Source organism: Zeus faber (assembly GCF_960531495.2).
Source record: "Zeus faber genome assembly, chromosome: 17".
In the NCBI taxonomy this organism is placed as follows: domain Eukaryota; kingdom Metazoa; phylum Chordata; class Actinopteri; order Zeiformes; family Zeidae; genus Zeus; species Zeus faber.
In genome coordinates this window covers 17,982,469-17,995,520 of record NC_137204.1, presented here as the reverse complement: position 1 = coordinate 17,995,520, position 13,052 = coordinate 17,982,469, and the positions used below count along the sequence as shown (strand labels likewise).

Genomic DNA, 13,052 nt, shown 5'->3' with positions numbered 1-13,052 from the left:
GCATTTATAAAAAAAAAAATATGTATATATATATATATTTATATATATAATACTCATTTTTAGATGTGGGTCATCAATTTAGACCATGAAGGATCACAATTGTTCCTCAGCAAATAATAATCATAATAATAATAATAATAATAATAATTATTATTATTATTATTATTATTATTATTATTATTATTCCGTCATCCATCATCCAAGAGATTATTTGTTATTATTACTATTGTTATTATATCTAATATAGAATATATATGACTCACATGACATCGAGACAGCGGCTGAAATAATCCCGGCGATTGCAAAACGATATACTCATGCAGCGTTTGGTCTTTTCAGCTCCCCATCTGTAGCACGCATCGAATGACCACCACCTTAGAACACAGCACTTCTGGTGACTCACTGTTTGTTGTACCTTTAAACAGGTGGTGGAACAGAGAGAGAGAGAGAGAGAGAGAGAGAGATCGGATGAGAATCACAGCGACACGAGGCGTGGAAAAGAAAGGTCTGAGACGGCGTTGGACAACTCGGTGTTAACCTGCTGTCATCGTGGCGGTGTTGGGAGGAGGGCGGGTGGCAATTAAATCAATTACGGCCTTGTAGCGGTTAGGGGGCTTTGTCCTTCCCGCCAGGTTTACAGTGTATCTCCCAGACTCATTATGGCGCCGCTCAAAATCGTTCGGTTCGGAGATAATTTGGTACAATAGCTTATAACAAGCAAATATTTAGTGAATCAACTCCAACAGAGCTACCCACTCGTTTTCACACGGCGATTGTCATCGGCTGCGGTTTCCGGGCTGAAGCGCAGGTGGCAGAGCGGCCCGGGCGGCCCGGTGGTAATGGAGAACCGAAAGGTCACAGGTGGGATCCCTCCAAGTGCCAATCTGGGCCGATTAACACTCATCTACTTTTGTCAAAATCCCCCCTTTAAATATTCAGACCAATGACTTTCAATGAGAGTGTCTCAGAGAAACGCCGCTGGTCGCGGCCGCGGAAGATGACGCCTCTGCCGTGTGCGGAGAGGGATGCGTGGCGGTGCTGCTCTGTGGGGCGACGGGGGCGTGGAGGGGGGAGAGCCGTAAACCGTTTGAGACAAGTCGGCTCCCGCGGCCCCGCCCGGCGTCAAGAGTGCGAGCCTCCGGGGGAATGTGTGTCGACGCCCCACGGCCCCTCCGTACCGCGCGTATCGTCCCGGCCCAAAGCCTGCGTATGCAGCTGAGACGCCCCGATCGCTCTCTGTGTTTGTTCTGTCCGCATGCCAAGCGAGTGACGGGAGCAGCTCGACAGCAGATGTATCAGATAACACCGCTCAGCCCCGGGGGCTGGAAACGTCCCCGCGCCTCGTCTAATTTTTCCGCCGTTTGGTCGAGCCGTCCTCGGACTTTTGCGGAGGTTCTTCCAAAAGCTGCGGGGTAGGGATAGGGACGGGCCTTACGCAAGCATACACACACACACACACACACACACACACACACACACACGAGGAAACGCATCTACAGATGTCACGACTTGGCACGGGCACTAATACCATCTTAACACCTCAGGTTGGTGTATTAACGTTTAAAAAAAACAAACATATGGAAAAGTGTGGGTGCGGAGAAACACGCAGGGACACACACATAGAGCAATGTCAACCCACAAACCCTCATATATAGACACGCAAACGCGTCAAATAAATGTGATCCGATCCGATTCGTGCCGAAATGCCACGGTGCAGGGAAACAGGCTCGCTTGCACCCCGCCCTGCAGACAAGGTCACACACACATTTCAGAGGGGACGGACGGCGCTGCCGCGGCTCGGCGTCGTTTGGAGGGAAACGGGGACGACGGAAACGGAAGATGGAAAAACAGGACTCCCCGGCGACAGAGAGGATCGATTCCCGTCTTTGAGACGGAGGGATGCCTCCTTATGACACCGAGCGGTGGGGGGGGGGGTGTGATATCGAGGCTGCTGCTGCTGCTGCTGCTGCTGCTGCTGCTGCTGCTGCTCCCATTGTTGCAGAGACGATAACTCTCCCCCCTCCCCCCCCCCCTCCCCTCACCTCCCCACACCCCCAGTCTGCTGAGGCATCAAAACAGGTGGAGCATAAATAGTTAATAAATAAATAAATTGATAAATGGCACAGCGCGTGTACCTCAGAGTTGTGACGCACCCTGGTATTTCTAAAGGCCGTCATCCATTTTGTGGGCGATGATGACGGTGGTGGCAAAAGGGGGTGGGGGGGGGGGGTGGTGTGGGAGGGCTGGGAGGGGTGGTGGTGGTGGTGGTGACGGGGCTGAGGAGGCTTTTCCTGGGCTGCAGGGGCCCTCGTGTGGCCCGGGGCAGGAACTGCAGGCGGCTGGAGCGTGGCTCTCCAGGGCCCTGTCACGATGCAGGGGAGAGGAGCAGGGAGTGAAAGGAGGAAATCCGTGAGGAATTAGCATCGGTATTGGCTGGTGCATAGGCTGGTGAATCTTACTTAACTGTACGTCTGGATTAGACACACGGATAAGTGAGATTTAAAAAAAAAAAAAAAGCTTAGCAATCTAAAATACAAAACACATAATACACATAATATACAGAATATACAATATACATTAAAAGGCTATGGCAGGGGCAGTGGTAGCATGATTGCTGTATTGCAAGTACAAGTAATGAATGAATACGGATATAATAATAATAGTAGTATGCCGATATCATTGGGTACATTAAACGTCTACATTTTGAACAATATATTGCACAGTTATTGTATTCCGCCTTTCAGCTGATTTTGAAATAAAGCTGACCTGAGAGCGAGTGCAATTGGCTTGCAACACACACGCTTCAACGTCAAAGCACAACATACATGACACGGACTTAAGTAAACATGAACAAGGGACAGAGCATTGAAACCGAGATTAAAGAAAAGTAATAATAATAAAACGTTGCACACTTGACTTCATCTTGAAGAATTAAATCATCTCGCGGATAAAGCAATGAACGTGTGTTATCCGTCCCAGGGCTCAGGCGGACACATCTGCTTCACCCCTGTCATCTCGTTGGCTCAGCGCTTTGAAGCGTTTCTGCATAATTGGTTTATAGCCGGACTGAATAAACGACGTCATCGACGTTTGGTCGATATTAAACTTCCAAGTCATCTTTATACAGAAGAGCGCCACCGATTCTAACTCACGGGGAACTAACTAACTCACTCCTATCGGTTGAAAATGTAAAAAATCCGCCCGACAGCCCAGGGCGTGCAGTGGGGCTGAGAAAGCATCACCGGTCCTGCCGTTGCACCGGGATATCCTTTACAGGAGGCTCCTCCATCTGGCTCCTGTGACGCCACTCGGCTCGCCTGAGAAACTGAATAACGGTCACCAAAGCTTACTCAGAGGTCAAGTTCGTTGAGGTCAAAGGTCAGTATTAGGGTTCATTGGGTGTTGGGTTACTTATCAGATCCTCTCCGGCTCGGCAGAGTTTGCCCGAATAAGTGAATAAGTTAAGGTATAGGTAAGCAGACAACCCTTTGGCCCTGGCATTTTATTTTATTTCGTTTTAATTTTGTTTCGTTTTTTTTTTATTTTATTCTATGTTGTTCTGTGGTGATTAGAAAAAATCACTTCTTCTCAGTGATCGCCTTTCAACCGCATATTACATCAGTTGTACGTTTAACTGTGAATGGAAATACATTGAGTTTTATCACATCATGATGGAGTTTATCGAATAAAACAGAAAGATAGGGCCTAATAAAAGGCACGCAGGAGCTCATCGTGCCATGTCCCAAAACACATTTCATAAACCCAGTGACTCTCTCTTGACCCTCGTTTACGTCAGGGTACAAACAGTGGAGGGCGGTACACAGCTACTCACGCGTTTCTACTTGTTTTTATTTCACAACGCTGTAAAAAGCGTGACCGCCTTGGCGTGTTCCGCGTACGGAGACAGTGGCAGCCGTCTACCGCACGGAGGCAGCAAATGCGTCGCTGTGACGACGCTCGCTCGCTCCGGCGCTCGAGGTGAGGTCCGTGTGCGTCATCGCAGCCTTGTGCGCTCGTTTGTCGAAGTGTTGTGAAGACGCAGCTGAATTCCAGTTGAGCGATGGGTTTATTGTGCAATGAATGTACCCGGAAAAAAAAAAAAACCCCAACAACAACAACAACAACAACAACAACAGAGAGTGATGAAGATCAACTGATTCACCTTCGGGGGGAAAAACCACATTAGTAGTAGAAGTAGCCGTAGCAGCAGGAGTCGTATTATTATTATTATTATTATTTGAATCAGTATTATTTATTTATTATTAGTATTATAATACTAAAAAGGTAATGAATAGATAAATATATGAATAAATAAATACTACTACTATAACGATAATAATAATAATAATAATAAGTTAATGAATGTATATATATATATATATAAATTAATAAATATTAGTAATACTATAATAATAATAATCATCATCATCGTCATTATCATCATCATCGTCGTCGTCATCATCATCATCATCCTCATCATCATCATCATCATCATCTTAATAAATAAAATAAATACATAATAAATGAAGAAGGATTAATGCCGTACAACCCTACCCCCCCCCCGGTGGGAGTGTCTGGAGGTGACCGCCTGGCAGCAGCACAGTGGGTGCCGGTGCAGGGTGGAGGGGGGAGGTGGTGTCGGGGTTTTTTTTTTTGGGGACCGGAGCTCGCAGCCAATCACCGTCAGTCCCGCACGGCGTCCACCGCGCGCCGCAGCACACGGGAGGACCGCGCGCGTCCAGGTGAGATGGCCCCGAGCGGCGTCCTGGTGCTGGCGGCCGTCACCTGCGCGCTCTTCCCCCGCGGCGCGCTCTGGTCCTACACGGAGGACAGGTGAGGCGGGGGGCGGACGAGCCGCAGCCGGGGCTCAGGGTCTTCGTGTTGCGTTGTTCAATTCTGTGTGTGCGTGTGTGTGTGTGTGTGTGTGTGTGTGTGTGTGTGTGTGTGTGTGTGTGTGTGTGTGTGTGTGTGTCCCACAGTGGGAGCTGCTCCGAAAACAAGGTTTCCACGACCAAGTATTCCTGCTGGAAATCCACTGGAGAAGTCACCACGTGCTACAGGTAGGGTTCTATTTTTTTAATTTGGTAAAACGTTATGAACGCGTGACTGTATGATGTGCCCCATCATGGCTGTGATTAATTAGGATTAAGTCAAAGTGACCCAAAGTAGTGTATCCTCTCTTTGGACTATGAGTGCTTGTACTTCAGTACCTACATAGGGAACAAAGCTCTGCTCCATTTGCACTAAAACACAAATTATCTTCCATGATCAACCACCGCAGGCTCACAAATAATATACACAGTGTGGGCCTATTATATACACAACTCTGATTTCCAGTATTGTTTTCTTAACCCGACAGCCTATAATGTACTTAATGGTTAACACACTTTCTAAGATGTGATCAGCGGCGTACAATGTACAGTACACACCCCTTGTCTGAAAGAGAGAGAGAGAGAGAGAGAGAGTGAGAGAGAGAGAGAGAGAGAGCGAGAGCTACTGTGTCTCTGCCGGCCACGCAATCCCCAAATATCTGTGCAGGTCTGCGGTGTGTCGTGTGCCAGTTTGAGTGAGGCGTGATGTATGAGAGTCTAATCGCCGCTTGGATCCAGGAAACATGAGCTGACACTACTACTGTAACTCTGGAGAAAGGAAACACATCCGCAGCCTCATGACACCTTGATGGATGTCCTGTATGTTTCCAAAAACTTCGCATTAAGCGGCAATGGCAAGCGGAGGGATGTTCCCTGTGTTTTGCATTTGTTTTGCAAAGTACACTATATTTAAAAAGGAAGTCTCTATTGAAATGCTGTTTTAAATGTACCTACTGTAGCATCTACATTCGGCTTTCGTAATTATTTGATGTTATACACGCGTGTTCTTGCCTTGAAGCACGTTTCCTCATGCAAACTTCCTTTCTCGATAATGCGTTTAATTCAGCCAAATCCGCACTTGACATAATAAAGGGCATGCATGTTTATTATTTTAAAAGCCCATTCAAAAATCCTTAAAAACGCCACTCCGTTGACTTGCACGGCGGCGACTTTGACGTCTTCCTCGCTTGATCTCCGGCGGTTTCTGGTTTCCACCGCGTCCCGGCGTCCTGTCTGGTCTTGGCGTCTGAGAGGTGTTTCGCAGCGTGACTGCGCCGGGCTTCGTATCTTGGCTGCGGCCGCGGCGGCTTTCCGTAATGTTTATTTAGGAAAGGAAAAGCGGTGTGGGGGAAGAGACAAGATAATGTACTTGAGTCTGAACAGCCCCGGGCTGCGTTTCGGAGCGTTTCACCCCAACCTGCAGCTTGCGAGTTATTACACGACAGTTTATCGGCTCTGATGGGGGTCAAATGTTATCATAGCTCACTACTTAAAAAATAATGTGTGTGTGTGTGTGAGTGTGTGTGTGTGTGTGTGTGTGTGTGTGTGTGTGTGTGTGTGTGTGTGTGTGTGTGCATGTGTGTGTGTGTGTGTGTGTGTGTGTGTGTGTATTTATGAATAAACGTGCATATATATATATATATATGAATGTATTTATTTATTTTCTCTGTGGTTTATCAAACCACTTTAAATGCCGGTGAGATGACAATTTGGCATGGCTGAACGCAATCCAGTGTGAGGGCGGCCTAGCGGTTTTGAGGCTTTGATTCGAGAAGCTGGGGCAGATTCTGGCACGGCGAGCGCTTGTAAACGTGAAATTCGAGCGCACATTACTTCGCCGGACGCGAACCTCCAACGGCTATCTGCAAAACGTCCTGATGTTAAACGACTCGTCGGAGGCTCTGCGCCGGAGCCATTTGGGCGCGGGCCGAGCACGAGCATCCGTCATGTGAAATAGCTGCGGGGGTGGGGGAGGGGGCAGGGCGTGCCGGGGACACGTCGGGGTGCACGCGAACCTAATGGCCGCGGTTTGACGCGGGCCCCCGTGGTCCACGCTCCGACCCGAATTTTTGGGTTTAAAGGTGTCCCCTTGAATTTCCGTCGATGCTCGGAATTCCAAATGATTGGATAGGACAGGACCTTGTATGGCCTGTGAATACAGACGATCTGGGCCCCGCCCTCCCTCCGACAGCTGTTGATTTCTCTTTAATATCCCAGACACGAACCAGATTCATTGTGAGTGTTCATAGAATAAACACTGGTCTGTGATCGCCGCTCGCGTCCTTGCTTCGCTGACAAGCAAGAATACATGGAGCCGTGGTTACATTATCTTGATGTAGTGTGTTTACGTACTTGCTCCGGCTATTCAGTATCATCAGATTCTCCGGGCTCCTTTTTTAGAGTCAGGTTTCAAACTCAAATAAAAAAATAAAAAAAACAAATATAAAGACTGTTCCCGACCTCCTGTTGTCACGGTTGCAGGCAGTCGACTGTGCGGCGTGTGTAATTGTTGCTTTTTGTTATTCCTCCAAATGATTCTGGTGGTACCAGGCGGTTTGTCGTGCCCCCGCCCCCCGCCCCCGCCCTCCTTCCCCGCACTGGAATTCCATTCCAAGGAAACTCCGGTTCACGTTATGAGAACTAAAGGCCAAGAAATGAGAGGGAAGATGACTGTACTGTTTTTTGGGTTTTTTTTTTAAAAACAGGAACTCCTAACTTTCACATTGCTGATTCATCTCCTTCAAAATAATTAGATCCACAACCTCTCTCACGTCTTTTGAATCTACAGAGAGACAGATAGGCAGACAGACAGACAGATATATAGACAGGTAGATAGATAGACAGACAGACAGACAGACAGACAGACGGACACCTAGATAGATAGATAAACAGACAGATAGGTAGAAAGGTTTCCACGTCCCAGCAGCTCACATCAACACAACAGGCAAGATAATAACAAAGCAATAACACAATACAAAAGAAACGTGAAAAAAAAATGGTAATATACATGTATGGAAAACATGGAAAATATACGATACACACAGTTTACACATAACTCAAACAGCTAACTGTACACAACAAAAACATCAGCCAATAAACACTAAACCTTATGATGAACAACAGATATAACAGAAAAACAATTTAAAAAAAACAATTAAAAAAAAAAGAGAGAAAAATTAAAAACACCTGAAAAATAAAAGGTCATGTCTAGGGCTGGGTACTGGTGCTCTCTACCTTTAAGGAATCGATTGTAATAACCCAACACCAAGTAGTATGGAAACTTCTCCAGTCAAACGATACTCGATACTCGGTATTCAATCCTTTTTGTACCAGATCTAGAGGAAAAAGTCTGTTTGAATGGTTTTGCTCGCAGCCAATCACAGCAAGCGTTCTTCCATTGAAAGTGTCGTGTGATTGGTTGACTCCAGCAGCAGCAGCAGCAGCTACAACAGTCTGTTCCAGGACAGGTTCACCACAGGCTTCCTCCATGTAATCATTCCTCCTGTAGCGTTTATCTGTTTAAAATGACACCCGCCCAAATACTTCACTGTAAAGTTTTTTTTTTTTTCCACAAATGACAAATACGCCAATTCCACCACGTAGAAGTAGTTAGCAGCGCTGTACGGACAAGTATTTCAGTCGGGAGCCACAGTTTGATTTGGGCTGTTTGCTCCGCCGCCGTTGAAAACGCTCCAAAAATCCTCTGAACGCAAACAACAATTCCCGAAAACCCTGAGTAACCTCGGCTCCGCGGCTCCTTGGGCTTTGTGAGCTGGCAACTCCCGTGCGTGCTTGTGTTCAAGTCAGCTCTTGAAATTCCACTTAAATAATACATTTTAATGGCAGGGACTTGAAGTAATTCCCCCCCCCCCTCCCGAAAACGCCTCCTACGGCGCCCTGATTGATCTTTAAAGGGAAGGAACAAGAGATGTTTTCTTTTCCTCTGGTCGTGTTGCTTGAACGCTTATTAATCCTGGGGGGCGGGGGGAGGCTGCCGCTCCGTCGGAGGCCGACGGAAAAGTTTTTGATCTCGGCGTCGGGATTTGTTTGGTTCGACGGGGAAGGAGATCGGAGTCAATCTCGCTCCCGACTCGGTGTGCGGAGGGAAAAGCGCGATGATTATTATCTTTTTTTCGAAGCGCCCGCGGGATGACGCGAGGAGGTCGAGGCGATTCCCGCGCGGTTTTGGGAAATCGTTAAGGAGCTATAAGTTATTTCTTATTGATTTTCGCAGGGATGAAAGGCAGCAGCCTTCACACCGCGCGGCTCTGGGTTTTCCCCCCTCGATTTGACAGCTTCTTGGATCCGTCTCCGTTGCGCCTATTCTTTCTCGCTGGGCGAGCGTGGCTTCAAATTGCGCGTACGCAGATAGTCTCTTTTTTTTTTTTTTTTTTTTAAAGCACACTGTGATGACTTTACTGCTCGGCCGAACACTGAAAAACACTGGAAAAAAACTGTTTATTGCAGTTGTGGGTGAACCGGAAATATTAGGCAATTTACAGTGATTAATATCGGTCGCAGAGATTCCCTCCAGATGTTTTTTGTTAGTGGGAATTAAGCGGGTGTTTCATGTGTGCTGGAACGGCGGGTGGAACTTTAAGGAATAAAGAAATGCAATTGTAAAACATAACACTGTGGAATGGCAGCAAAGAGGGTGCGTGTGCGTGTGTGTGCACGTGTGTGTGCGTGTGTGCGTGTGTGTGTGCGTGCGTGTGTGTTTGTGTGTGCGTGTGTGTGTGCGTGCGTGTGTGTTCACGTGTGTGTGCGTGCATGTGTGTGCGGGTGTTTGTGGTGTGCGCGCGTGTGTGTGCACGCATGTGAGTGTGCGTGTGTGTGTGTGGGCGTGTATGCACTAGTGTGCACATGCGTGTGTGTGTGTGCGTGTGAGTGTGTGTGTGTGTGTGTGAGTGTGTGTTCTCATGTGTGTGCGTGCGTGTGTGTGCGGGAGTTTGTGGTGTGCGCGTCTGTGTGTGCGCGCGTGTGTGCGTGTGTGTGTGCTACGTGTGTGTGCCTGTGTGTGTGCGTGTGCGTGTGCACGTGTGTGTGCGTGCGTGTGTGTGCGCGTGTGTGTGTGTGCGTGCGTGTGTGTTCACGTGTGTGTGCGTGCAAGTGCGTGCGGGTGTTTGTGGTGTGCGCGTGTGTGTGTGCACGCATGTGAGTGTGTGTGTGCGCGTGTATGCACGTGTGTGCACATGTGTGTGTGTGCGTGTGAGTGTGTGTGTGTGTGTTCTCATGTGTGTGCGTGCGTGTGTGTGTGTGCGGGAGTTTGTGGTGTGCACATGTGTGTGTCTGTGTGTGCGTGTGTGTGTGTGTGCATGTGTGTGTGTGTGTGTGCGTGTGTGTGCATGTGTGTGCCTGTGTGTGCGTGTGTGTGTGCATGTGTGTTCACGTGTGTGTGCGTGTGTGTGTGTGTGTGTGCATGTGACTGTGCGTGTGTGTGTGCATGTGTGTGTGCGTGCTTGTGGGCGCGTGTGTGCGCGTGTGTGTGTGTGTGTTTGGTGTTGTAGCTCACAGGAAAACAGAAAAACAAAAACACACAGGAAATAAGAAGCGGTCAGCGCAGACGCGTATAAATGGAACCGCGTCGTAAACGACCGAGGAACGCATTTATTTTCCCTTCGCTCCGCGGGCCGAGCCAAAACGACCCCGGGACGCAACTTTGAGGAGAAAAAAAAACGATATTGAGTCGAACGAGTCTCGTAGGTATGAGAAAAACAACGACGCCGACCCGCTCATCCACGGCAAGCGCAGACGAGTGGACTATTCCTTTCGGCACGCGATTCAGCGCGGGGAGGGGGGAGGTTTCCGAAGATTGATTCTCGGGAACGCCTCGGCCGGTCCTCGCTCGCTCAATCCTGCTGGTGATCGACCAAGCAGACGTCGCGTCGTCGTCGACGTATTCGTTTTCTCAACTCAAGTTCTTCTTTTCCCGTCAAGGACGGTCGTGTTTACTTCGGTCGCTGTCATGAAGGTGGGATTTAAGGGGCCGGGCCAATGGCACAGACGACTCGGCGGTAAAAATGTGACGGCTTTTATGGTGTCGACGTGGGGTTACATCATTTAGTAAGGACAGCTCCCTGCAGTAAAACATCAATTCAAACGATTTTATTTTTTTTTTACTCATTTGCCCTGGGAATACAGTTTAAGTAGACGGGTGAAGCAATAACCAGCTTCCGGCCTATTCGGGAAGGCATTTTAAAAGGACACTCGTTTGTCGCGGAAGCATGCGTTTCCCGGTTCATCTGTGTGTCGGTTGTCTGGGATGTGTTGACTCGCCGTGTTGCGGTGGACGTCGGCAGATGGCTCCCAGGCCGCCCCCGGCGGCGGAGGAGGCGGGAGCTCCCAGTGCACTGTAAGTTATCACGCTGGGGGCACGGGACGACGTGTTAGTATTCCGGAGCATTCCTCGGTGATGGACGCCGAGCGTCAGCGGCGGCGGCGGCGGTGGTGGAGGAGGCAGGAAAATGCATATGTTAATAAGGTTGAAAGCTTAACAAATAGGAGTACGAACTGATTCAAGTTTATTATTATTTTTTTTCTAAATTGAAATGATCTTTCATATCATCTGTCGTGGCAACACCGCATTTTACGAACCCCGATCCCATCGGGGTTAGAGTGGAACAATAAACTTTTCCTCAAGTTAAAGTGGATCAAAAGACTGGTGAACCCGATGGCGCATTAAGGTGAAACATGCAACGGGTAACCCAGGGTAACCCACCCCACTTCTCCCCCCGGTGACAGATGGCGAGATGGGGAACCCAGACTACAAGGAGTCGCGGATGAGTAGGGAGGAGGTGGGACTATAAAAGGTTTATAGGGGTTCAGCAGGTCGCCGCACGGAGGAAAAGAGGAGGCGGGCTCCGATGGAGCAAAAGGAAAGGAAGGAAGGGGCAAGCCTCTCCCGAACCACTATGCTCGAGGTTCCTCCCACGGGCGGGGTCCTCTCAGAAAACCCAGAAAGAAAGAGGTCTCAGCTGTCCACAGCCCAACACCCAGTGTCGGCTTCAAATCCGCGGCTCAGCCAATGGCATCACACGCATTGGCCGGCGATGATTCCGACCATCTCGCTGTTATCCACGCCGTGCGAGCAGCAGCGCGCCTACGTCTTTTCAATGGGAACCCATTTGGAGGCGTTTCTCTTGAAAGCCACCCCCAGCTACTCCAGCCGGACAAGTCTCCCCCAAAAGCGTCCTCTGTTGGGAAAGCTCTGGTGTGCCATACACCGGAGCCGCTGCGGGGCCTGGTTTGGGCTGCTCCTCTAATCCCCTAATCGGTCGGGACAGCGCAGAAAAACTGCATTCACGTTGGGGTGTTTGGGATGCCGCCAGACTGTTTTTTTTTGTTTTTTTTCACTCGTTCCCCCTGATTGGGTAATGAGGCGTTGCCACGGTGCTGTGTGGGGCAGGGAGGGGAGGGTCTTCCCTGCCACACACGACTTTTTTTTTGGCTCTCTGGTGGCATGTCTGTTTTAGCTCCGGGTCATGGATGTGTGCAGTTTGTCATACGACAAATAAACCCAAATAAGATGTCACGGTTGACATCGGTCATTCATATAACACATAACGTTTTGTTGACTCGCAGCATGCGGCTTCTAACGTTTGATATGTTTCCCTTTAAAAAAAAAAAAAAAAAAACATTTTTACCAGCTGTGTCCTAGTAAAAAATAAAAAGGACCGCAATGCAAAACACCCCCTTTTCCCGTAAAGGGAGTCGAGTTGAAATGCTTCGTAATTCTCGTGACGTCAGAGCCGTTTTTTTAAAATGTTTTTTTTGTTTTGCAGATGCCGTTCAGATAATGTGAACTTATGTTCCGGGACACCTCGTACGGTACCTCAGCTCCCATGGGCGCAGGGGGTTGTCATTTTTGTGGGGGGGGGGGGACGTGGATACGAGGATTGAACGGCCTCCTATATTAAAGCCCCCCACGCCCTGGGAGGTATAAAGTACACGTTGTGCATCCGTGACTTCTACGCTGCAGCACAACCAGCCAGTTCGATTTACAAATGGATGGATAGAGCACATGTGAAAAGAGGTCGCCGTAAATCAGAGGCTTTTGTTGTGAAATCGTATTATCACAGGAAATGCGATAGGCCCCTTATTCCCACCGTCCTAGTTCTGAATCCGAATAAGAAATCACCTAATACGCCAAGTCCATAAATTTTAAGTCTTGTTTTTTTTTTT

The 13,052-nt window shown here is 48.5% G+C and overlaps 1 protein-coding gene across 1 annotated transcript in view; it reads left to right on the top strand.

The window, feature by feature from the left end:
* Nucleotides 1-4,747: 4,747 nt before the first annotated feature.
* Nucleotides 4,748-13,052, top strand: part of ccbe1 (collagen and calcium binding EGF domains 1) — a gene marked incomplete at its 5' end in the record, with an annotated part of 32,988 nt that continues 24,683 nt past the window's right edge. The window contains 2 exons of the mRNA XM_080017633.1: nt 4,748-4,833; nt 4,980-5,060. Of these exons, the coding sequence (XP_079873759.1) occupies nt 4,748-4,833; nt 4,980-5,060 (167 nt within the window). The remainder of the gene's footprint in view (nt 4,834-4,979; nt 5,061-13,052) is intronic.